At 43.1% G+C, this 25,227-nt stretch overlaps 1 protein-coding gene and 1 long non-coding RNA gene across 7 annotated transcripts; both read right to left on the bottom strand.

Moving 5' to 3' along the window:
* Window positions 1-90: 90 nt before the first annotated feature.
* Window positions 91-5,578, bottom strand: LOC127000232 (CDGSH iron-sulfur domain-containing protein 1-like). Of its 2 annotated transcripts, none has more exons than XM_050863683.1 (4): window positions 5,415-5,578; window positions 3,069-3,151; window positions 2,309-2,425; window positions 91-674 (listed from the first exon to the last, which is right to left on the bottom strand). In XM_050863683.1, the coding sequence occupies exons 1-4, from the start codon at window positions 5,437-5,439 to the stop codon at window positions 588-590; spliced, it is 312 nt and encodes a 103-aa protein (XP_050719640.1). In that variant the 5' UTR covers window positions 5,440-5,578; the 3' UTR covers window positions 91-587. The 2 variants fall into 2 exon arrangements, with proteins under 2 accessions (XP_050719640.1, XP_050719641.1); XM_050863684.1 differs by lacking the exon at window positions 5,415-5,578 and adding an exon at window positions 5,279-5,358.
* Window positions 5,579-7,066: 1,488 nt separating this feature from the next.
* On the bottom strand, window positions 7,067-24,732 carry LOC127000234 (uncharacterized). Of its 5 annotated transcripts, XR_007753836.1 has the most exons (6): window positions 24,452-24,699; window positions 17,451-17,564; window positions 16,818-16,949; window positions 12,526-12,717; window positions 11,291-11,571; window positions 10,423-11,094 (listed from the first exon to the last, which is right to left on the bottom strand). It is a non-coding gene; the product is annotated as an uncharacterized LOC127000234 (long non-coding RNA). The 5 variants fall into 5 exon arrangements; XR_007753838.1 differs by having other exon boundaries at window positions 11,291-12,717; window positions 16,818-16,986; window positions 24,452-24,732; XR_007753835.1 differs by having other exon boundaries at window positions 11,291-12,717; window positions 24,452-24,727.
* Window positions 24,733-25,227: the final 495 nt, after the last annotated feature.

Here is a 25,227-nt window from a genome sequence, read left to right as displayed (position 1 = left end):
ACAACAAAACCAACCTAAGTGCTTTCATTTAGTGCTCAAATCTTTTAGGGTTTCATTTGTCATATTGGTGAGTGCATTACAAAAGGAAGCTGAAATTAAACTTTTATTTTTGCTCCATAAAATTCACATGGCACATTGTTATTGTCGCAACACAATATCTTACATTCAGTAATAACATTATTCATAGCACAGCCAAATCATGCTCAGGAACACAGGCTTGTCTGAGGTATTTTGATTATTCATTTTTTTTGTCCTGATGAAGTACATACTTATTTTGTGTTATGAAGAATAAATTTTTGACATCTAGATATATATACTTGCATCTTGAAGCATTACTGCAAAAATGTTTATATTGTAGTGAATATTCCAAAATGCATAACCTAGTTAGAAATGCATCAGACTTTCAAGCTGTATTCCCAAGGATAATCTTTTAAGAATGAGAATCCATTATGGAATGAGAATATTTTAAATAGTGCCACATCATGTGAACAGTGCCATCAGAGGGTCAGCTGCATCACTGTCCCAGTGTATGTACAGAAAAATAACACAATAACTCGGCTGCCAATCTGAAGGAGTGTTGTCACTCTTCATTCTTTCTTCTTGATGATGAGTGGCCCCACATTGTCCCCAGAGGTGTTGTTGTGGCTGTTGTGGCTGCCGTCACAGTAAGGGAACTGTGAAAAGATACAGTATCGATAGAATCACAGATGAGAGACAGTCGACAGCAAGCCAACACTGAAAAGATGGGCCACCAAGTGAAATACAAATGAAAGGTTTACAAGAGAATAATGTCAGAAGAGGAACAATAATCTGTAGCAAGAATTAAGTCAGAATGTAGAATCAATAGGCAGCATAATTAAACTCCCATCATATATATCCTTGAATAGCCCCGCCAGTCAGTAGCTAAGGTTCAGGGTATTCTTATGGCAAGAGGTGGGTCCAAAGGGGTGGTCCGAGTAGTCATAAAACTGACCTTAGTATGACCACACCCTTTCCTGGCTATCACATACTTTTTGCCTCAGCATCCTTTATTAATCTGCTTTGACACTAAGGAAATAAAATCATGATTAAGCTGCTCTACTTTTTCAAGCTCAGTTAACCCGAGAAAAGCGATCCCAGGGTTGGACAGCCATTGTCAGGCGACTGGTTGACCAAAAGATCCCTGAATTGGAAAAACAGTATCTCAGCACCTTTGGAATATTGGAGCGCATACGACAGTGAAAACCAAAACGTTCTAAACTTATTTGTATAGCTGTGGCAGCGGTCAATAAATGGGATTTAGCCGAGCGCTGGCAACCACAGGTGAAAGTAATATTAGATTCTTGCCGGTACTGTCTTTAAAAGCATACCCCTGCATACCGGCTGTAGACGGCTGTATATCTCTTCCCAGTACAGCATACCCCTGTGCACGCGACACTGGCCGCCACTCGTCTTGTCCAGAACCCGTGAGAAACTGAGAACACAAGCCACTCAGGCAGTGCTGTCAACTCTGATGGATGAAAATGCGCTAGATTGGGTATCCAAATCCGCTAGAAATCCGCCAAATATAATGAGCTACTTTGCAATACGAGCGTTTCATGTTTACAAACAAATCCTATCGCCTGGTAGGTAGCCAGGGGTGAAAGTTGTGTCTTCAAAAGCATACTCCTGTGTAACGGCTGTAGACGGCTGTATATCTCTTACTGGTAAGGCGTACCACTGCGTACTGGCTTACTTTAACCCCTGCTGGCGATCCCTGGGACGTGCGAGGGAGGACTATGCTTGACGAGGCAAGACGAGGGACGTGAGCGTAAATGACACCTAGCACGTACACGTCATATTATTCAAAGTAGTTCATTTTGGACTCCAATTAATAATATGACGAGTTTTTTTTTTGTTTTTTTTTACTTTATTTTATTATTATTTTATATTTTTTTAATTATTTTTATAAGTTTCATTAGTGTAACATATAAAAAATGATAATTACAGAATAACATATACAATAAATCTAAATTTAGAGCATGGTGTTGCTGAAGCTGCCCGTGAGGGTAGGGTGAGGGGGTCTGCTGCCGGCTGGGGGTGGGGGCGGGTGGGGGGGGGTGGGGGGGCCAGGGCGATATTGGGTAGTCCTACTGAGTGTTACCATATACTACATGATCCAGTCCAATTTTCAGCCATCTAGACTTGCTGGCACGGTTTCTGTACGCATTCCAATTGAGGCTTGTTGCCTCTCCTCGGGCAAGCCTCAATAGAGGTCTGTCGCCGTTCTCGGGTTAAGGTGCTATATTTTACTCTTTACACCCATCCTTCTCTTAAACCAACCCCTTACCTTTGAGCTCCGCCAGCACCTGCAGAACACCGCCTTGTTCCCCAGGTCCTCAATGTCCACCGAGTCCACCACTTTTGACTCACCCTTGCGGATGGAGGGATTCACCGGTGTGCCAAACTGGGACAGAGTAACAGCAAAGAAAGACTTACTGTGTGTGATGCAGCAATGAACAAACACAGAGGACTCTTACCTAACATTAGAAAAGACTGCAGATATATAATAAAAAGAAAGCAAATCTTTGCAAAAAGTTTTCAGAATCAAACTACATATTTTTTAATGATAAATTAAACTCTTGTGGAGGGCATGAAGATAAATGCTTGGACAGAGCAGATTAAGTCTGTGTACAACAGCAACCCAAGATATTAGGTTTAAGGGTCACAGGTTACCTTCTAATATATTCATTCCACTTCCCCAGCTTCATTTTTCCAAAAGCTCAAGTGAGCTTCTCAGATATGATTTTCTCAACAATTACTAAACAAATGGCCACTAGGCCACTGACAATAGAATTAAATATAACTAACTGGATTCATATTTTGTGGCTGCAATTATGAGTACACTCAGTTTGTGACTGATGGAAATTAATTTGAAAAGAATCTAATATATTTTGCATATTTGCCATCAAAATATAACCTTTTGGAAGAATTAAACACGGAATGTAACTGCTGTAAATTCTCTGTCTCCCAGAAGAGGAGTAATACTCGATAGCAAAAAAATACTGCCGTACTATAACAATGAGCTTTCTGGCTCCCTGATAGTTTACCTGTTTGTCAAAGAGGATCTTGGCACCAAATCCAACGGCCACACAGGCAACACCAAAGGGCAGGAGGGCAGCCCAGTCAGATGCTGTGTGCAAGGAAAATTAAAAAGCATTTAATTACTACTGTGTTAGCCTGGCCTGTGGTGCTGCAGACTTCCTCAGCACAACTATATGACCATCCTAATGCAGGGTGAGAATCTATTATCTGAAATTCAAAACTGGCTTGTCTAAAAGACAGAGGAATATACATCTGTAACCTTTCAAAGGATGAACTCTGCCCTTTTTTGATCCTAAAGTTGTAATGATTCAGGCAGGGTTATTTTTTAATATTGTTTTAGCCTCCCCTTCCTATCTTTCCCCTCTCAGCACAGTGCTGCTGCTGTTGCTACTCTGCAGCTGCTGAGACTGGTGGCTTTTTTATTCTTTATTAATTCATAACTTTAATTAAATCATCCCAAAGAGGAAAAATCTGCATCTCGATGAATGAATGCCTATGAAGTATGGTGGTAGTCCTAATATTAATCTTCACCTGAAATACTATCAAAGGTAAAAGTAAAGTTGGGGACATTCACTATAGCTACATGTGGCCTCGGTGCTCATCTCCGTCCTACTGGCCCTCGAGCCCGTGGCGGCCATGAACCTATTACCAGTACCCAGGGACAAAGGGCCAGTGTGATATCCAGGTTACCACAGTTTACCTTTGCCAGGTTTCCCCAGGTACCCATTTTATTAACCTGCAAAAAGAGGAGGAGGAACAGCCGGGTTAACGGCAAGGTGACCGCCCAGGCTAGGATACGAACCCAGGCCTGCAGATTCATAGCTAGACACACTGACCCCCATGGAGACTGCATGTCAAATTGGCTATAAAGAAATTTAAGGATTTGTATGATAATTGTTTTATGCAGACATAATGAACTAATGAACTTGACTCGACCTGATGTACAATCAAGTATAAATTACCCATAATTCATGCATATAAACAAAAGCCAAACCTGCCACTAACCTAATACTATCTACATAACTTAAACAAAACAACCCAACCCAACATACGAGCTTAACATTCTGCACCTCACTGGTGTTTTGTGAAGGTTGTTTTGCTTTAGTATTTATAATTAACATAAACATTGGCTTTTGTCTGAAAACCAACATTTAAACAACATACCTTTTATAATCCCATGCACTTTTTCCAAGTTAGGCCAAAACATGTTATAAATATTAGTTTGTCAAGCTAAATCTTAATTAACCATACTATTGTACAAATATTAGCTTGTAGTACTTCTGATAAACCATACAATTATGCACACATCACTGTCTGGTGGAGGAGGCCTTCACAAACTAATTAGTGATGGGAATTCTATAAGGATACGTGGGGGGAGTGCCATTTACCAAGCAGCAACTCAGCATACATGTCAATTAAGTGTAGCTGTTACCTGAGCACCTCGGCAAATAAGTTGGAATACTACCATTGGACTTTGGCGTGCCATACAAGGATTATTGAAGAGAGGGCAGTCTACTATTTTTGTGACAGTGACTGCTTATTTCTGGACAAAATTATGCTTTTTATTATTATTTCTGGAAAACACTAAATAATTGACTTTTCAAAGCTCCCACCTGTTACCACCAGCCCGTGTAGTGGACCCCCCCCACCGCCACTTTATCTCATCCAGCGCTGTGCATTTCCATTGGCCCACACCAGATACCGAAAAATTTTAAAATAACGTAACCTGACAAAACCTATATAATGAGGGGGGCTTTGCCCCTCTTGACCCCCTTAATGGGGCCTTCGCCCCCCTCGACCACCTTATGGAAGGGCTTCGCCCCCCTCGACCTCCATAACATAAGGGCTTTGCCCCCCCACAGCCCCCCTGACGGGAGGGGCTTCGGCCCCCTCAACCCCCCTCTTATTTTCCAGAAGTCATTTGTTGCTGCATTGCATTCAGGGACCAAAAAAGAATCCATATTGTAAGTATTACCTTCACATGAGGTGGCCACCCTCGTGTCAGTAACACCCTGCTATATTTACGGGGTTGACGCTAGTAAAGGCACAGCACGCCGCCGCCAAGGCAGTGCCCCGGCGCCGCTAGGGACAGTGGCCTTTTTCTGGAGCCCCTTATACACCAACCGCTCCACTTAGCTATGGCTGCCATCGCCTTGTTATCTGGAGCGCGATAAAAATTAAGTCACCCCGTCTCGTGCGTGCCATGATGACCCACCCTGGAGGAGGAGGAGACCCATGGCTGCTGTTCACCCCTGCCACACCACAACCACACACTGCCCGGCCTTCCCGCCAGCCGCCCGGCACCGCGGCCACCACCACCACCCGCCGCCGCCCCGTGACGCGAGGATTACCTTTGAGACCCTTGTAAAACTCCATTGTCGTGGCGGGGGGCGCGAGGCTGCTGAGGCATGCACGGCACAGCTGATGCGTCTCAGGCCTGGGAGCGTGACGTCATGCGCCCCGCCGGCCAATCAGAGGCGCAGTAAGGAGCTTCCTACGTTGTGATTGGCCAAGACCAAAATCCCTGCCCTTAGCAATGATGCAACATCCAGCGCGGGATATTTAAATACTTTGGAAGATCAATACATAAAGATTGCATCACGTAAAGATGTTTTCTTGAGTGTTCATTGTATCTGCCATTTATTTAAAAGGCAATGTACAGATAGATGTCGCCGCTAGTGAAAAGTAGTAGATATGGCAACAGTTGTGGAAAGGAAGGAGAAAAAGAGAGATCGAGGATAAAATGAAAGAGCCGAGGTAATAAATCGATCACCTGTCCGCCCTACCTTAATAAGTGTCTAAGCTCCTTATACAAGACTGATTTATCCAGTGAATAATCGCAAATTGATAACTAGCTTTCTGGTTCTCAACATTTTAATTAAGAATACATAATTTTATAACAGGTAACCGTGTGTGTGTGTGTGTGTGTTTGTGTGTGTGTGTGTGTTCAAGGAGATTATACGTGACTGGACCAACAGCTTACTTCTTCACTGACTGGACGGTGAGTCACTCCCCCACACCCTGAAAGCCTGTAGTGTGTATTGTAGGAGATGACGCAGCGGGTATCCATTTATAAAACTATCGTGCTGGCTACAACCATTCGTGTATATGCAGTTAGTTATTTGATTCGAACGTTGAAGTATCGGTCTCAGGTGATTCATGAAACACTGTTCGTACATGAGTTCACGTTCGGAGCTTTTTATTTTTATTTTTTACACAGGAAGCAGCTCAAGGGCAACAACGAAAAGCAAAAAAATAAAAGTCTGCCAAACACTGCTCCCTCAAAAGAAAAAAGGTTGAGTTACTAGAAGAGAGAGATGAAAGAGAATGCCATCGCCGTGGAAAAAGAAAATCTGACAAACACCATCCACTTTGTATAACTGCCAACCCCTCTTAGCACCTCTTGTGGAATTATGACCTTTAACTATTGGTATTAATTGACTTATGAAAAAAGAGCGATCCTGACGTAGATCATTCCTTTTAACCGTCGACCACTGGCAACGTTAAAATATCGCTGAGCTTCATGAGTTAGTGAACAATGTGAATATTTTTCTCAACCGCTGTAATTAATAAGCTTTGAAGGGGGGGGGGGGTCGCTAAGATGTGAGGTGACCAAGGGATTTACTGGAATTACGGAATTGCTGTGGAGCTGAAAACTACAGCGTAGGCGATTGCTCCTTAACTGCCCCTCGCCCTGCCAGCTGTCGGATTTTTTTTTTCACAATCGTTTTCACCTAACTAACTTTAAGCCCACTGAATAATTGAATTACTCCCAGATATTTGTTATGAGAAATTATGCAAGTTTCGCACAACGTATATATGTTTGAATGATTGATTTTAGTGCTTTATATATACAGGTAGACCTACCTGGCTCACCTGACGTCACCAATGCAGGTAGCCAGCAAGCCTCGGTATCCAGTTGCCGTGAACCCTCGGGAGGAAGAAGGTGGCTGCCAAAAATTTTACCCTGCGCCTGGAGACCTCGGCAATCGAGCTACTGAGATAAGGAACCATGTAACTGTTTATCCCTAGAGAATGAGTCCTCTTTTGGTTTGTCCCTGCCCTGTCGTTACAGCGAATCATCTCTCTCCACCTCTATACCTTCTGCCTGTCACTCTTATATCCCTGCGTGCCCTCCTCTACGGAGTCTATGTATCTCCTCCTTGGCCTGCCTCTTCTCCCTGGCTGCTCCATTCTCAGCATCTTCCTCGCAGCTTGCTCAGAATCTCCCATCTTTCTCGCCTCCCGCTTTGTCTCCGAACCGTCGTGCCATCCCTTTGATGTATTAGTTTCCGATTATGTCCCTTGTTACACTTAAGTGAAAATCTCACATCTTCAGCTCTGCCACCTGGCAAGTGAAAGTATACAAAAGCCTCACGAAATATTAGTCTCTAATATTACTCTATTTGCAAGCAGACTTTCCAAGAAGTTCGCGGCCAGGAATGATAATTACGATCGATTCATTGCCTTCTAGGAATTATTGCAGGTATTACAAATGGCCTCTTGGATATTGGTTTTCATTGTCACGAGTTTTCTGCTAAGATACTTAATCAATTTGAGATGAAAAATATTATTACCTTTAAGCTTAATTGTTTTATTGTTTTCACATAACTTCAGACTTCTCCTGTTCAGTAATTGTCATTCTGAAGTGGAACTATTGAGAATTACAACTAGATAACAACGTGGTCAAGAAAGCTGATTAACTTTAAATATGTTCCGAGCAAGTGAATCAAGAGTCGACACGCGATTCATCAGCAGCTTTCCTTCCCCCGCCGCTAACTCTTATCACCTACCCCTACCACCTCACCTCCGCCCATACCTCGGAGCACTGTCGGCACCCCTCAAACACGTGTTTATTACATAACCCTCTAACGTACGCCATGCCTAGCTGTCATCCCACCGCTTCATAGCTCAGTGGTTGTCAATGCTTGTCACCCGACGCGCTCAGATGTTTAGCAGACAGGAGGGTTACTGTCTCCCGTTGAGCAAGGGGGATGGTGAAGTGTGGTGTGTGTGTAGTGCGGCGACGGCCTGATGAACGAGCCTCCCATAACCCACTTAGCCAGTGGGGTACCTCTTTGGCCGACTCGGTAAGGAGTGGCTCTCCCGTCACGCTGGTCGCGGGTTCAATCCCAGGCAGCCGGGGAATACCCTCACTCTTGATTAATTTCTCGTGTAATTTCGATACACGCAGAGGACGTGTTGAGAAATAGGAAGGATGGAAAGTAAGCTCGTCTGGGCATTACATGTGAAACCCCATCTGTACCCATAGATCGGTCCTCCGAGCTAAAAATAAGTGTTAAAGGGAGAATAGTGGCTGGCGATCGAGTTCAGCATGTACTCAGGCCGTGGGTGAGTGAGCGACTATTTTCGTTAGAACTCTGTTTCTCCTTCCTGAATTGTCATGTTCCCCGAGTCATCCACTGGTCTCTCTCTCTCTCTCTCTCTCTCTCTCTCTCTCTCTCTCTCTCTCTCTCTCTCTCTCGATTTCCAGAAAGCGTTTGATGAAGTCCCACATCATAAATTACTTTATAAATTAAAGCAAATAGGTATTGACGGTCAAGTAAACCAATGGATCGCGAATTGGTTGAGCAACAGACAACAAAGAGTGGTGATTGACGGATTTAACTCAGAGTGGGCGTCGGTCACTACCGGCGTCCCTCAGGGCTCGGTTCTTGGCTCAGTGCTCTTCATTATTTACATCAACGACTTCGATGTTGGACTCAATAATCGCATTAGTAAATTTGCAGACGACACAAAGATTGGTAACTCGGTTCTCACTGACGAAGACAGGCAAAGCCTCCAAGAGGATTTGCACAAAATTTCATCTTAGTCAGATAGATGGGAGATGCTCTTTAACGTAGACAAGTGCCAGGTCCTTCAAGTTGGAACAAGAAATAAGAAGTTCGAATACGAAATGCGCGGCGTTAAACTCACAAGCGTTCAATGCGTTAAGGACCTGGGGGTCAAAATCGCGTCAAACCTAAAATTCTCACATCAATGCATCGATGCAGCAAATAAAGTGAACAGAATGTTGGGGTTCTTTAAAAGAAACTTTTTACTCAAGAATAAAGATGTAATACTTCCGCTCTACAATAGTTTAGTCAGACCCCACTTGGAATATGCGGTACAGTTTTGGTCTCCTCACCATGCAAAGGACATTGCTAAGGAAGGATGCCTGATGTATCCTTTACTACTAAGGTCTTGCAAATAGAAAATTGGATTCATAATTAAAAAGAACTTAGCAAGGAATATAGAATAATAATTATTCTACAGACTGGCAACCAGAACATAAGGGCAAGCAACTGATCCTAAAAGTGCAAGGCATCTGTACAGGTGCATAACATGCATATTTGGGTTGGCTGTTGGGGGAAGGGGAGCTGAGTGTGCAGGGAAGGGAAGGGAATCAAGTGTAATTGTTAGCGTTGGTGTGTTGTGTTGACAAGTGATTGGGTTTCGGTTGATTAATTATTATTATTTTACAGGCACCTGCTGGCAGAACCAGGCCTGACATTAACCTTGGAGAGCTCTGCGTGTGGGCCCCTGGGATGTCCTGAGCCTGTCTGAGGATCACAGGCTGCCTTACCTGGCGAATGAGCTCAGGAGGCTGAGGATGAACATAGTGGGACTCTTTGAGAAGAGGAGGCCTAGAAGTGGCAAGCAAGATCAATAGTGTGGGGTACCTACTACTGGTCCAGCAAGAGCAATAGTACCCATCTTAAGGGGGCAACTATAAGCATCTTCAGCCAACTTAAGCCATTTATGGTTGAAGTTACTCTGGTTGATAATGGTTACTCTTGTGTATAGTGTGAGTGAGGCTGAAGCACATGGGTCTCGCGTCTCTTGTTGCAGTGTGCATTCCCGCTCAGATTTGTGAAACAGAGGTGTTTTACACCAAACTCTACTCTGCATTAGACCAGTGCACCACTAGGGCCACACTCTTTGTCTTGGGTGACTTGAATGCTACCACTGCCACTGACAGAGTTGGCTATGATTTATGTGCTGGTCCCCATGGTTTTGGTACCAGGAACATCAACAGCTCCCTCTTCTTGAATGTTTCAAGATTCTAGATGTTGAAAATTGGGGGCCAGAGACTAGAGCTGCATTGCTGAACTTGGTATAGCAATGCCAGAGGAGTACCTCAGGAGATTGACCACATCCATGTAAGTTCTCATTGGAGAATCCTTCAGAGCTCAAAGATTTTCGGCATTGCAGAGTTTTTTGCAACTAATCAGTCTTCTTGTTGCAATACTTTAGCTTCATATCAAGTTAAGAAGAATTTTGAAAATTAAACATACTGTGTTTCATCATGAGACTCAAAGACCTGGCATGTGCTCATGAGTGTGCAATGACAGTCTCAAATTAGTTCAGCATCCTTAAAGACCCTGAAGAACTGTGGGTTACCTTCAAACGTGGAACTCTAAACTGCAGAGGATCAATGAGTGCTTTGCTCGGAGGGAGAGGTTGGAGAACATTAAGAAGTTGCCTTGCCAGTCACGTTGGTCATCAGGACAAATAAAGAGCTCTACTGAGGAAAGACAAGAAGAGTTAATGTCAAGAATCTTGCTGAGAATGCTGAGGGCAATTTCAATGCAAATGACCTTCGACCTGTTTACTGAGCTCTTAAGATGTATTGCTCTGAACCTCCCTCTCAGGTGAGCACCATCCAAATAGCAGATGGATGCCTTGTGATAAGACAGACATGGACAGGCAGAGAACTCATTGGGCTGAGTACTTGAGTATGTACATAAAGGACCCTCTGAGTGGGCAGCTGCTAACTTTTGGGTTTCAAAATAATGAGATGCTGAACCACCCACTGATGAAAATCCACCCTCTCTTGATAAGGTCAAGAGAGGCTGTGGCAAGGTTGAAGAGTGGCAAGGTTGAAGAGTGGAAAGGCAGCTGGTATTTGTTACATAAGTGTGGAGCTGCTCAAAGTTAGAGGTGAGGCAATGATCCAATTGTAAGTGGTCTTGACTGCCATATGACAATCTGATACCATTCCTCCTGACAAGAGAAGGAGGCTGGTCTCTGGAAAGGGAAAAGGGACTGTTAGGACTGCAATAAATACCATGGTGCCGAGCAAGGTGCTTGCATATCTATTGCTTGTATGAATTCGCAACCAGCTGCTGAAGCTGCAGAGACCTGAGCAGTCCAGGTTCATGCCTGGTAAGTCAATAATGTATTGTATCCTAGTACTTGCGTAGTGTGTTGGTGGAGTGCCTACATAAGTTTTGATGTGATGCTTGCAGCCTGTATGTTGGTCTAAGGAAGGCATTTGATTCATTGCATTGCAGTCTGGGATCTTCTGTGACTGTGGGATTCTTGCAAGGATCATTGGTCCGTTGACTGGCCTGCACTTTGAGACCGAGAGTCCTGTTAATTGCTGGGGTGCTCATCCAGCTTCTCTCCCATGAACACCAAAGCAAGGCACTGCACAAGGAGGCTAAGCCTCTAGGACTCCAGATCTCATGAGCCAAGACCAAGGTACAGTGGTTTGGAGACTTGCTAGATGAAATAGTACAGTGTTTATGTGTGTGGTGAGGGCATTGATATCTTGGAAAATTTCACGTATGCACTTTGATATAATAGTGCAGAACAACAGCGGGTCTCGTCAAGAACTCTTACAGTGGATTGGCTTGACCAACGGTATTATGGACTTGCTCAAGACGAATGTATGGTATTGTTGGTACCTGTGTCAGACAAAGGTTCAGATCATAAGTCACCTATGCTCCCTGTCTTACTCTACGGCTGTGAGATATGGTGACTGAATAGTGACTTAAAGAGGTTTATTGATGCCTTTGGTAAAGTGTCTATACAGAAGCAATTGGTATCACTGGAATGCCTGTGACAAACTTATGAGTACTTCACAAGACTGCATTGCGGCCTATCACTTGTACAGCCTTTGGTCGCCAACTTTGGCTATACGGGCATGTGGCATGCTACCCAAAAGTTGACCTTGCTAAACTCAGTTGTTTCTGTTAAGAGACAATCCAGAGTGGAGGAGGCCAAGGCTAGGTTCATGGCTTGAGCAAGTCCATAGATCCATGAGGTATTTGGGATGGGAATGGGACCTGCATGGAGATGCCCGGAGGAACTCTATGTGTTAAACATAGAGTTCCTCTGGGCATCAAAGGTTGGTGCATCTAGCTGGAAGTGGCTGTCAACGACTGTGCAAGTAACAGGCCTCAAATCAGTCTCATGGAGCAATCACTGGTTTTATATTCCAAGTATATCCTTTGATTCTACATAGGCACTTTTTACCAAAGGCATCAATCCACCTCTTCAAGTCATTAATCACTGCCAATGATTCACGGCCATAGAGTAAGACAGGGAGCACAAGTGACAAAGATCTAGATCTCTGTCCTTCTGCACAGGTAATAACAATGCCATATACTCGTGCTAAGATCATAACACCATAGGTCAAGCCATTCCACCAAAAGACTTCTTGACAAGACCCACCATTGTTTTGCACTACGCCACCAAGGTGCGTGAAATTTTCCAAGATCTCGGTGTCCTTGCCACACACATGAACAAACTGAACTGTTCCATCTAGCAAGCCTCCAAACACCTGTACCCAGAAGACCTGGAGTCACAAGGGCTTTGCTTTCTTGTGCAGTGTTTTGTGAGCCATCACCAGAACCTCCAGCAACTCTGCAAGGAATATACATCGACAAAAATAAGTCCGGTAATGAACACCACTGCGTGCCGGGGATAGAACCTTTACCTTCCGAGTAGAAGTCAGGGCAGCATACAGACTACACCACCGATGAGCTAAAAGGTCACCACGCCAGTGGCCACTTCTGTGACCTATTCCTGACGCCCCCACCTCGCACTGTGGGCATGAAGGGTGAAGGTGACCCCGCTCACACCCGTGACGGTTGGAAACGCTTTTAATCAACTGTTTTGGCTCATCGGTGGCATAGTCAGTATACTGCCCTGACTTCTACTCGGAAGGTAAAGGTTCTATCCCCGGCACAAGGTGGTGTTCATTTCAGGATTTTTTCACTATTATTACAGTATCTCTGAAGCAAAAATAAGTAAGTGATCATGGTATTGCCAACATGTTAAATAATGACTCTGGTCTGCAACTCTGCCTAGTACCCAGTACATGGTAGTGCTGAAAAGTGATGGGGAAAGAACACTGCCTTGCCTCACTAACATGTTCATGGGAAAGAAGCTGGACACACCCCACCCACATTTTATAGATCTGTTGGTCCTTAGTACAGGCCAGTCAATATAGACCAGAGGTCCTTGTTGGAATCCTGTTAAGTTGCAGGAGACTCCATAGTGCCTCATCATGAACTGAATTAAATGCTTTCATATGCTGCAAGCACCCCCTGTCAAAACTCACATTGGTGCTCCACCAGTACGCAAAGTGCTAGGATACAGTCAGTTGTCAACTTAACAAGCATGAACCTGGACTCTTCAGGATTCTTTACAATTTCAACAGCTAGCTGCAAATCTGCATGAGAAATAGAAGGGCAAGCACATTGCCTGGTACACCAAGCAGAGTGATATAACAGTAGTTCTTGCAGTCCTGGTGGGCCCCTTTCCCTTTCCAGATAGGAAAGACCAGCCCCATCTTTCACTCAGGAGGAATGGTACCAGAATGCCATACAGCAGTTAAGAAAACATGCAACTCTTGGAGCATGGCCTCATCTCCAGCTCTGAGCTGCTCTGCACTAATTCTACACATACCAGCTGCCTTTTCAACCCTCAGCCATGCCATAGCCTTTCCAACCTTATCAAGAGGGTGGGATTTCATCAGTGGGTGGATCAGCATCCACCAACTGCAACCCTGTAGTTGGAAGCTACCCCCTCAGAGGGTCCAATAAGTACAAATGTTCAAAGTACAAAACCCACCCAGTGAACCCTCAACCCATCCACATCTGACATGAGACAATTATCCTCTGTTCAGATAGCACTCACCTGAGAGAGAGGTTTGGTAAACGGGTCGGAGGTCATTTGTACCAAAGTGGCCATCGACATCCTCAGTGAGACTCAAGACGTACTTCTTGTTTCTAACCTCTAGCCCTGTGTTGGTCCTACTTCCCAGCAAGTCTGGCAGTGTGACTTAGATATTCTCTAGTATCTCCCCAGAGGTAAAACCACTTCTAGATCTTTAGTGCTCTCCAATGCACTCCATTGCAGCTTGAAGTTTGAAGGTATACTACAGTTCTACAGGATCCTCAAGGGTGCTGAGCACATTAAACCAATTTGAAGATTGTTTCTGTATACTCCTGAGGATATGCCAGCTCTTTAAGTGTCTCAAGATGAAACAATCTTGTTGCATCTCAGGATTCTTCTTAATCTAACATGAAGCTTGACTGTTGCCACAACAAGTTGCAAAAAAACACTGATGGATCCTCCAAAGAGCACTTACAGGAAGTGATAAAATTCCTTAACTACCCCTCCAGCATTTCTATACAAAGTCCAACAGTGCATCTCTGGTACTAAGGACCTGTAATTCTCCATCTCCTGGATCTTTTAAAATTCAGGAGAGACCTATTAGTGTCCCTGTACTAGAACCATAGAGTCAACTCATAATTCATAGCCAACCCTGAGGCATCAGTAGTATATATTGAAGTCGCCCAGACAATGAATGTGTCTCGAAAGGGGCACTGGTCTAATACAGAGTTAGTCTGGCATAGAATACCATCTCTCTCTTCAGTTCCACACAAATAAGCAGGACTATGCACTGCAATAAAAGTCATGAAGCCCAGGGTGTGCTTCAGCCTCACTAGCATTATACACTTGTCATCAGAAGTTACCTCAACCACAAATGGCTGGAGATGCCTATAGCTATCCTTTTAAGGTGGGTTTTTACTCATGCTGAACCAGTAATCTACACTATTGTCCCCGCCACTGCCAGGCCTCCCTACTTCAGACAAGGTTCAAAGCATTATCTTCATCCAAACATTTCAGAGCTGTGAGCTTTACTTACAAGCACCCATGGCAACATTATGCATGGAGATTTACCATTCAAGTGATTGCCTACTGTATCCTCTCTGCATTGTGTGAACATCCTGAGCCAGCATCCAATGATCAGTCCTCAACAGGCCAGCACTCAAGGGAACCCGTTCTCATCCTCACTGGTTTGCATTACCTCACATCGCCAGACTTGTTAAGTTTATAAAACATATTTCGGGCTGGGCCGACCCTCAGGCCCCACCGGGAAGAAGCCTACCGGCGCAATAGGCTGCGACGTAAAAAAAAAAAAAAAATTCTAAACAAGTTCAGTGACACATTAATGCTAGCCAGCGAAGATGAGAATGGCTGCTTGTTAGATGATGATTCAGGACTTCCCCACAATGCAGGGGCCACCTCACGTGAATGGTAAATTTCCTTGCATAAAAACAAGGGGAGAAGACCAAGTAAACTGGTACACAAGCTGGGAGCCCATGTACAGGAAGCTGCGGGTGTACAGTTCACATGCCCTGCAAGATGGATTAAAAGTTGGAATTTAAGCACAGGACTACCCAACCAATCTGTATTGTATAGATAACCATGACTTTGGACTTTACTAGACTGGTAATGACATTCAAGTTTGATCTTTCCATGCACACTCCTCCTTTGTGTTGCTGTAACTAAATAATGATATTACTTGCAAGAAGGATCACCCCAAACAACGTTTTCCCTTTTACATCAGTATACTCTGCACCTAGAGGTAGTATAAGACATTCTGGGGAAACAAGTATAAGTACGGGAAAATTAAGGTATAAACACTATACATTTGCCTCTATATTCAACTTTAGTCACTTCAAACTCTGAGCCTCTTATTGTTTGACTACTGGAGGTGAGTGAGAAAATCTGCAATGCCTAATCAAACCCACAGCCATGCTTAATCTCCTTGCACAAAGACTGGACTTAACCCTTTGCTTGATTGCCTTTACTGCTCTCTTCATCACCTGACTCCATGTTTCCGTAACTGTCCCTAAGTACTAAAACTCAATTACTTCATCTATATACAGATATCTTCTGAAATATTTTTTCTACTCAGATGCTCAGTGGTCACAAGCAAATGTACTGAAAATAATGTTATTGAAAACAGTGACACCTGTGGTATAGTATCACATTGTCAACATAACAAAAATTAAGTTAATATTGTCAAAAAAAGAAAACAAAGACTCTTATGACCAATACATATCAAGACTACATTTGATTCTTTTATAACTCTGATTTTAAAGGCTGCTTTATTTGCCTCAACATTCTATATGTAAGGCAGCTTAGATAAGGCAAAGCCCAAGGCCATGATCTACATTACTTTACAGCAGATACAATTGATAACTATAGACTAATATCCACAAATTTATGATGCTGCAAGTTTATTACAAGATAATATTTAACAAATCCCTGTTTATATGCTTCATCCTTTACCATAAAGAGAACATTCAAGCAATTGTGAAGTTAATTTTTATGAAATGTATGGACCTTTATGGTAATCATCTATAATGACTTTTTACTATGACAGAACAGAGACCCTAGGAATAGGAGTTTATAACTACATCAAAGACCACCCTTGCCCACGATGCAAAAATGATTGTTAGTCGCTGTCCAGCAAAAATATAGATGGATGAACAGGAATATTTTAATGGCTTTGCTTGTAATCACTGAGGGTATCTGAATAAAATATAAAATATTCATGTAAATGGCTGAAACCTACAAAGAATAATTCCTTGATGTAGCCTATACATGTATACCCAATCTGAAATCACCACAGAATATTAGTACTTTGTTGCCTCATTACATACCTCTTTCCAAACCTTTTTCACTCCCTAGATGTCAGGCCTGTGCTCTATGGGTACAGTGGTTGGATTAGAAGGTCAAGACGTGGAAATGAAACCCAGAATGATGAGGTTTGAGCCCGTGTTGCTGTGTGACGTCTGGAAGAGCATCCAGTCTTAAAAGATGAACTACAATCTGAAAACACTAACACCATATGAGCCTGGGTTAAAGCTGTCAAAAGAAAGATGTAAGGTGTGTGCCTTGAAGGGAGGGGTTTCATAGTTTAAAGTTCATAGTCAATTAGGATACTTAATGATATGTCAATGTGTGAAACTCTAATCAGGTATTTAGCAGTGATAAAGTTTAGCATTTCTTGAGATTTATGCTATCGATCAGCCGTGCCAAACATCCACAGAGCCAAATGTATTTTATGTATCGCAACAATGGAGAAATTGTGGAGCTTCCCTAATTACAAACAGGAAAAGTTATAGGGGTTTGTTCATAACTAAATTTTCATTAATCTAACACTACTCTTGTCAGAACATTGTACATTGCATTGTAAAAAAGGGTTGTACTGTACAGTTATACCCCAATAAAACTCAACAGTATATTTTATCATTCTTGTTAATTATTTTCTCACCCTTGTTTACCATCCTCACCTCCCTCACTTGGCCATACAACACAAACAATCACTGGAGGGCTTCCACCTGCCTTGGAGCAGCAGCCAAAGACCACCGCCAACTTTTTTGTCCCGTTGATCCAACTGCATCCACCTGTCCAGAAATGTACACATTAAAAAGCAATAAGAGTATTGCTGAATTTAAATGCTTACATCTAGAGTAGTCATAATTTTTGTAATATGTCACATAAGGAGTAGGCCCCAACAACCACTGGCCATCGGTGAGTGTTTGTCCCTGATGATCTGGCGGAAGCCTGCTGATATATTATTTTCGCTGCTATATTATTTTCAACTTGGATTTTTTGGTCGAAAATGTACAGAGTTCTAACATACATATATTTCTGAATGTAAACACTTGTCTCTAGATCTTATCATGGTTTCAGTGTTATTTCATATAAAGAGTAGGCCTCAGATAGCTGAGAAAAAGTAAGGTGGTTCTGACCAAGAAACTAACAGTAGCAAGGTAGCTCAAACTGAAAGGGCACTCGCCTGCCATCCTGGTGATGCAGGTTCAAACCCTGCTGAGATCTGAAGGGATTTCTCTGAGTTATTAAGTGGCTCTTATTTCTCCCCATTCATAAGGAATACCATTAGGTCATCTTCCAAAGATCCCCATCCTGTCAAAAGACAGAAATTTGCCTTCCACTGGAGACAAATGAAAAGTTCCATTATGTCAGCCTTCCAACAGCAGTCCACCAGTGAGCCAATCAGCAAATGCCCAGCGGGCCTATTTTATACACCTCTAAAGGGTCATATAGCTGACGCAAGTCCAATGTCTTTTGGCTTTCCGAGTTAATTAATAGTGGTCTACTTTGTGACAATTAGGAGTATTACTTTTGTGAGGTGAGTAGTGTATTGGTGGGGGGATAGCTTTCTATATGTTAAAGTATGCATGAGTTTCAACGCATGTGTGGGACATACTTTGTGCATATTTCACCACGGCCTGATCACAAGTTGTCATTAAGTACCCTCCTGATTAGAGCAACTGTGAGGCTCATTAGTCAATCTCTGGGTACTGCCAGGACCTCATGTGTTTTGAAAGAGTATGCGAGGTGTGTTCATGTGTGTGTGTATGTGTGTGTGTGTGTGTATTTACCTAGTTGCCTAGTTGTGACATACGGGAAAAGAGCAACGCTCGCGCTGTCCCATCTCCATATCCTCCCTTATTCAACTTTTCCTTAAAATCATGAATGTTTCTTGCAAAAACCACCTCCTCCTCCAGTCTATCCCATAGCTCGATGCTTCTGTTTGGGAAGCTAAACTTTTTCACATCTCGCCTGCACGTGGTCGCCCTCAACTTCTTTCTATGTCCTCTCGTTTCTCTCTCGTTACACACACAGGTCCTCACTGTCCAGATTTTCCACCCCGCTCACCACCCTGTACACCGCTATCAGGTCTCTCGAGACAGCCAGCCGTTCCCCTACGGAAGAGCACAGAGCTCGTACCCAATCTTTGGGTAGGACTGAGACCACTCACACACAACACACTGTGACAACGAGGTCACAACTCCTCGCCTTACGTCACGTACCTACTCACTGCTAGGTGAACAGGGGCTACACGTGAGAGAAGATAAACCCAACTTATCTTCACCCGGCCAGGGAATCAAGCCCCAGTCCTTCTGGTTGTGAGCCAGTGTGCGTGTGCGTGTGTGTGTGTGTGTGTTTGTCTATATATTCACCTAGTTAACTTAGTTGTAGTATACAGGGTCTGAGTTGCAATTGTGTGGTCCTGCCTCTAGATCTATATTTGCCCAGAAATGGAAGGGGATTACAAAGGTATGAATGGAAAAAAGAAAGTGCAAATGAACTAGAAATGAATTTGTAGCAACCTCCAAAGAGGAGCAAAAAAGTTTAAAGATGTATAATTGACAACTCAAATTAAAGTCTATATAGTGATGCAAGTAGTGATGTAAGGGTTTGTCCATGATAAATTGAAACACAAGAAGGGAAACAACAAGCTGGAAGTATAAAATATCTATAAAGATGTGGTAATGCAATGTACAAAAGTTTCCAATCCTCTTTGAAGTTCATAATACAAGACTAATCTAGCTTATACCTATGCTGTCCAAACTCCTAATACAGGAGTCATCCAGAATCTTCCTTTTTTCAACCCTTTCACTGATAACTTCTAGAGCAGCTTTCCTGTCTGTAGATACTCCTTTATATGACTTCATTCTTTCAGGAGAGAACCAAGACACCTCTTGGACCAAATTTGACCTTTCTTGTCTTCCCCTACTGGCCAATCCTCCATGTGACGAGTGCATGCCATGGCAGGGTTTATTCTTATCTTTTTTAGTTTCACTTTAGTGTCGCCTACTTTGGTGTTAAAAACAATTTCTCTCTCTCTCTCTCTCTCTCTCTCTCTCTCTCTCTCTATATATATATATATATATATATATATATATATATATATATATAACTCCCAAGGGAGGGAACACTGAACCTTGTGAGATGACTTTGAACAGCCACGTACCATAACTCTTACAGAAGGAATTACAACTACAGCACTATTTAATGAGTCAGTTGTTATAACCAAATTGAGGGGGGGCATCAATTCAACACATGGCGTATGAAAACTTCAAATTTTTTTCTAAATCAAAGTTATTTCATTGGAATTTAAAAGTTAGTTACCTACTGGAAAGCACAACTAAATAAATAAAAAATATACTACATTCATTGGTATACAAAAAGGTAAAGAGGTGAGCAAGAGCCATTCCTGGACAAAAAAAAAAGTGGGATTGAAGGAGGGGCTCACAGGCAAGGGGATGCTGCCACATACTGCATAGTGAGCCTACATTTTTTTGTCATCTATATACAGCCTGTAGTGGTTGGATATAATTAGGTGGGCAGATGAGGAAAGAAATGGCGTGCATGGTGGACAAATGAGATAAGAGACAGTTAAGAATGAAAGAAGTGTGTTGAGAGAGAGAGAAAGAGAGAGTTGGAAAGTTTCGTTTAGTTGGCGCAACATTTTTATTTATTTATTTATTTTTTATTTTTTTATTTTTTTTACGTTGTTGCCTATTGCGCCGGTAGGCATCTTCCTGGTGGGGCCTGATGGTCGGCCCAAGGCTTCTTCCAGGTGGGGCCTGATGGTCGGCCCAGCCCATTCTGGCGCAGGCGAGTGTTTATAGTGGCGCCATCTTGCATTCTTGCATCTGTGGTCATATGCCGGAGAGAGACAGAAGGGGAAGGAATTACAGGAGAAGGAAACAGATCCCAGGAGACGAGACACAGCCCCCGATTAATACCTGGTACCCATTCACTGCTGGGTGGATAGGGCCGAAGGGTATTGGAAAAGCTGCCCAAATTTTTCCACTCCGCCCGGGAATCGAACCCGGGCTCTCTCGGTTGTGAGAGAGAGAGGGAGAGAGAGAGAGGGGGGGGGAGAGGCATTGATAAAAGTGACTAAGCAAAGTACAAACTAATGATACGTATGAAGAATTTGGCAGAAAGATATCAGCAACAGTTCTTTAAAGTACGTACTCATAAAAACAAACTAGGATAAAGCAAGAGGGATAAAGACGAGTGATTGGGTGATAGTTAAAAGGAATAAGGAGATAAAGGATATATGAGGAATGAAAATTAATGTAAGGTGGTCATATCTGAAAGGGAATAGGGAGAGTTAAAGAAAATTGAAGGGCAAACAGAAGGTAAAAGCAGAAAAGGTCCCTGAGATTGATGGTATAACAGCACAAATACTGTAAAATGGGAGAAGAGTAGATGTTGAGGGGATAAGTGGAATTAGTGGATATAGATATTCAATGTAATCACCCGGCATGGAAAATATTAAGGTGAGGTGTTGGAAGACTTAGTATATGCTGGTCATCCTTGTGCTGCTGGTTTGATTGATAGTGTATTGTTGCAGGCATACAACAAAGGAGAAGGGAGGAACCTGCCACCCCTATCCCCATGCAGGCAATACATAGTGTAATTGTACAACTATTAACACATCTGTAGGTAGTACTATGATACTAAAAAGTGCTGCTGGGCATAAGAAAGGAAAGGAGGGATGACTGTAACAGCTATAGGTGAAAATATTGCATGAAGTAGACATGGTAAATTATGAAATGAAGAAGTGTGATCATGAGGATAACGATAGAGAACAAGAAATAGCATTAGCCTCCCAATTATGTACGTCATACACATCAGACATGGACGTAAAATGTAGTAAAGCACTCGTGAATACGCTAAGTGAAAATCAGCTGTACGTAGGAATGTGTGATGTGTCAAGAAGGGATGGTAAAAGTAATGAGATGTGAATGAGTTTGGGTATATATACTGATATACATGTGACATCAGTGGAACGCCTGTATGGGCGAAGCATGGTACTATTTTTTCACAGTACCTTATCAGACTCCACCATCGCCATTAGGTACAGACAGCCTCCATTTCCCGACCCTTTTGTGAGAATTATACTTTGTTTTGTCCTGTGTAACCATAGCCGTGACATAGTACTTACTTTGAGATGGTCTGGGCATGCCATACGAGTGAAGGAGGATGAGTTTGTGAATCAAGTCCGCGAGCAGGATTGAATGATATGGTTGTAGAGAGAGAGAGAGAGAGAGAGAGAGAGAGAGAGAGAGAGAGAGAGAGAGAGAGAGAGAGAGAGAGAGAGAGAGTTACCATTGAAATAGATATCTGGCAAGGGGTTGAAGTGCAGCAGAAGTACCACAATAAGGAAAACTGGGGCCCTTTCCAATGTGGCCATCATTCACTTAATTAAGGATAGCATAAGGCAGGTCCGCACTCACCCGATTTTGTCATTTTAGGGAGTACCTCAGAGTAAGCCATGCCAAAAATTGACACTTATTAACCCACTGTGACAGCCCCGGGTTTGACCCCTGGTCATCACATGTTGAAAAATATTTAAAAAAAAGGGAGGAAAAGGAAGAATAGTGACGCTATTATTCCTCAACCTCAGAGAGAGTGTACGGCTGGGTTCGATTCCCTGCTGTGTTCTCTCTCTGTAAGCTGCCACCAGGAGGTTGTAATATGGCACAACCCCCAAAGCCTGTAAGCGAGGAACGGCAGTTCTATGAACCAGGTGGGACGGAACTAAACTAACTGTTTAGTCCCCAGACTCTCCCTGCCCTGGCAGGCCAGGTAACACTTGACCTTAACAACTGTCCCACCTGGTAGATAGTGTCCGTCGCTCCCCAGCTTACTATGGGTTGTTCCTTGAGGTAGATGGTATCCTCAGTCCAAAGTTTGGTAGTGTGGGGTCGTGGTTACCTTCGGAGGTCGTGGCGGGGGAGATTGAGAGACTGCACCGTAGGCTAGGAAGGCTGTGTGCATTAATACAGGACATAGGCAGAGTAGAATTTATTGGTTTGTTTCCCAAGTTCCCTTCCCGCTAACAATAATCCTCACTCCCGATGGGAGTGTAGCATGTTTTGGTTAATACAAAATTGAAAACCTTCCCCCTCCCCTAACAGTAATCCTCACTCCCGAGTGGAGTGTAGCATGTTTGGTTAATACAATGTGAAAATTTGAATATAAAGTTCAAAATATCCACCACACAAAACCCCCTACCTAATAGTATAACTGAGGCTACGGAGCTGGAGTCACAGGCGTAAGCCTCTTCCAGAAAAGTCGTCTATGGTTCTATGGTTCTATAACCATATCCTCACTAGACGAGGGACGTGTAGCATGTTTTGTTTACAAACGTGAAAACCTTTCTTCTAATCCCTAACATTCCTATAGATAAATGCTACACACGAGAGGGATGAATATATATAGGTATAGATCACAGGGCTACCGCCCGATTGGCTAGACAATCCGATATCAACTTCCTACATCAGCGTGCACACACACACACACAAAAAAAAACACTCATGAAAAAAAATAGGAAGAAGAGTTTAGTATGAGGGAAAGTTCAGACTGTTACAGTTAACGGGGGAGGGGGGGGGGGGGTGCGAGCCGTGGCGGCTGCCTCGCTAACTTCCCTCTGACGTGGCCTTCCCAAGGTTCCATCACTTTTCCTTCTCGCCTTTCAGCTTGGTACATTAATCTATCCTTCCTCTGCCTTTCTGAGGTTTTCTTTTTGTGTGTTAATTCTGAACTTAATTTTTCCTTATTTTCTAAGACGTAACGTATAAATATATAAAAATATATGGATACGAGTTGATTTATATCAGGGGTGCAAACCCAAGCTGCGGTTCGTATATCTCGTTCTCTTCCCTTACCTGCTTATAACATATTAACCGCTACGGGTATTGTTTCGGCTGAGGAGAAACTGGATCCGGTAAATAATCATGGCCATGTACGTACAAGGGGGTATTCCCAATTTTCCCAGCTGGCTTTTAACGGGCTTTCGCGGTGTTGATATGCCGGCGGGTATGTTACACCACTCAATGATTCTAGTGCACACCAAAGCGTCCTACAGGCATGAATATATCACCACGCATCATTACTGTTAGCGTGAAAATACCTAACGAGAACTTGCAAGGCTAATCTCTGTTGCCTTGGGATATATATATATTTGACCTGAAAGTGACCTCTCTTTTGGCCACTCTTCTGAGGTCTTTTTTTTATAGGGGCGGTGTTTAGCGGGCTTTTCTTTTCTCATTAATACTTTTTTTGCCCTTGAATTGCTTTCTTTGCTGTAAAAAAAAAAATACAAAAAAAAAGATCCCGAAACGTCGAGCGTACGGGTTTCGGTGAGCCACTTGTGAAGCATTTGAATCATTACATGTGGTGGAGGTGATATAAGCTCCATTTGTCACTACTTTTGTCGTTGAAAAGAAAAAGAAAATACAAATGTGAATGACTCGTTTTAATATTTCGATCAATTAGATAATCAGGTCTCTCTCTCACATCAGCCATGTATGTCCAGTGTCACTTCGATTTGATTCACTCTAATCCTTTTTTACTATAATTATCCATTCTCTTTACACTTCCTGCAGTTACTCTACACTTCACGTACCCTCAGGCGTCATTTTCATGGGCGGACGACAACATGGACAGGCTAAAATCTTACCTTTACGGAGACAGCTGCTCGGCGTGCACCTCCACCTCCCGCCTTGCCGCCATGATGGAAGTGAGTTCGAGTGACGTCATGGCCTGTGAGCGCGGGCGATTGAAATTCCGATCTCCAAGTTCACTTGAAATTTTGCACATGCTTCATCTAGTTTATAATTAGGTCATCTACTTTACCCCAATGGAGTGTATATTCATGATTACCGGGTGTCACCACCGACTACGTCTTTGGGCCCACTAAGCTTGAACTTTTTTTTCCAATTATCGTAAAAGCTGAGCTTCTCCGGGACTTGTAACAATTACACTTCATTACAATAAAAAACACTATTATTAATAAAAATGTAGTTGACTATTCTCGATGTTTTATTTATTGGTATACGAGAGAAAATAAATGACCGTGGGAAGCTTCTCATTTAGTATTTAGATTCTCTCTCTCTCTCTCTCTCTCTCTCTCTCTCTCTCTCTCTCTCTCTCTCTCTCTCTCTCTCTCTCTCAGCTAAAGGATTTGAAGTAAAGTAAGTTTAACTGCCTTGCACGCGAAAGAATGAACACACACACACACACACACACACACACACACACCAGTAGCTCAGCGGTAAAAGCTCTGTGCTGCCAGGGTTCGCGGCCTGGCAGGCGGAGGTTCGAGCCCGCGCTCAGGCCGGGATTTTTCAGCTGACAAGAGGAGTTACTGTCCCCCTTGAGCAATGGGGATGGGGTGTGTGGTGTGTGAAGGTCACGGCAGTACCCAGAGATCGACTATAATGAGCTTGCTCTTGT

This window comes from Eriocheir sinensis, chromosome 18 (assembly GCF_024679095.1).
Source record: "Eriocheir sinensis breed Jianghai 21 chromosome 18, ASM2467909v1, whole genome shotgun sequence".
In the NCBI taxonomy this organism is placed as follows: Eukaryota; Metazoa; Arthropoda; class Malacostraca; order Decapoda; family Varunidae; genus Eriocheir; species Eriocheir sinensis.
This window is presented reverse-complemented; position numbering and strand designations above follow the sequence as displayed.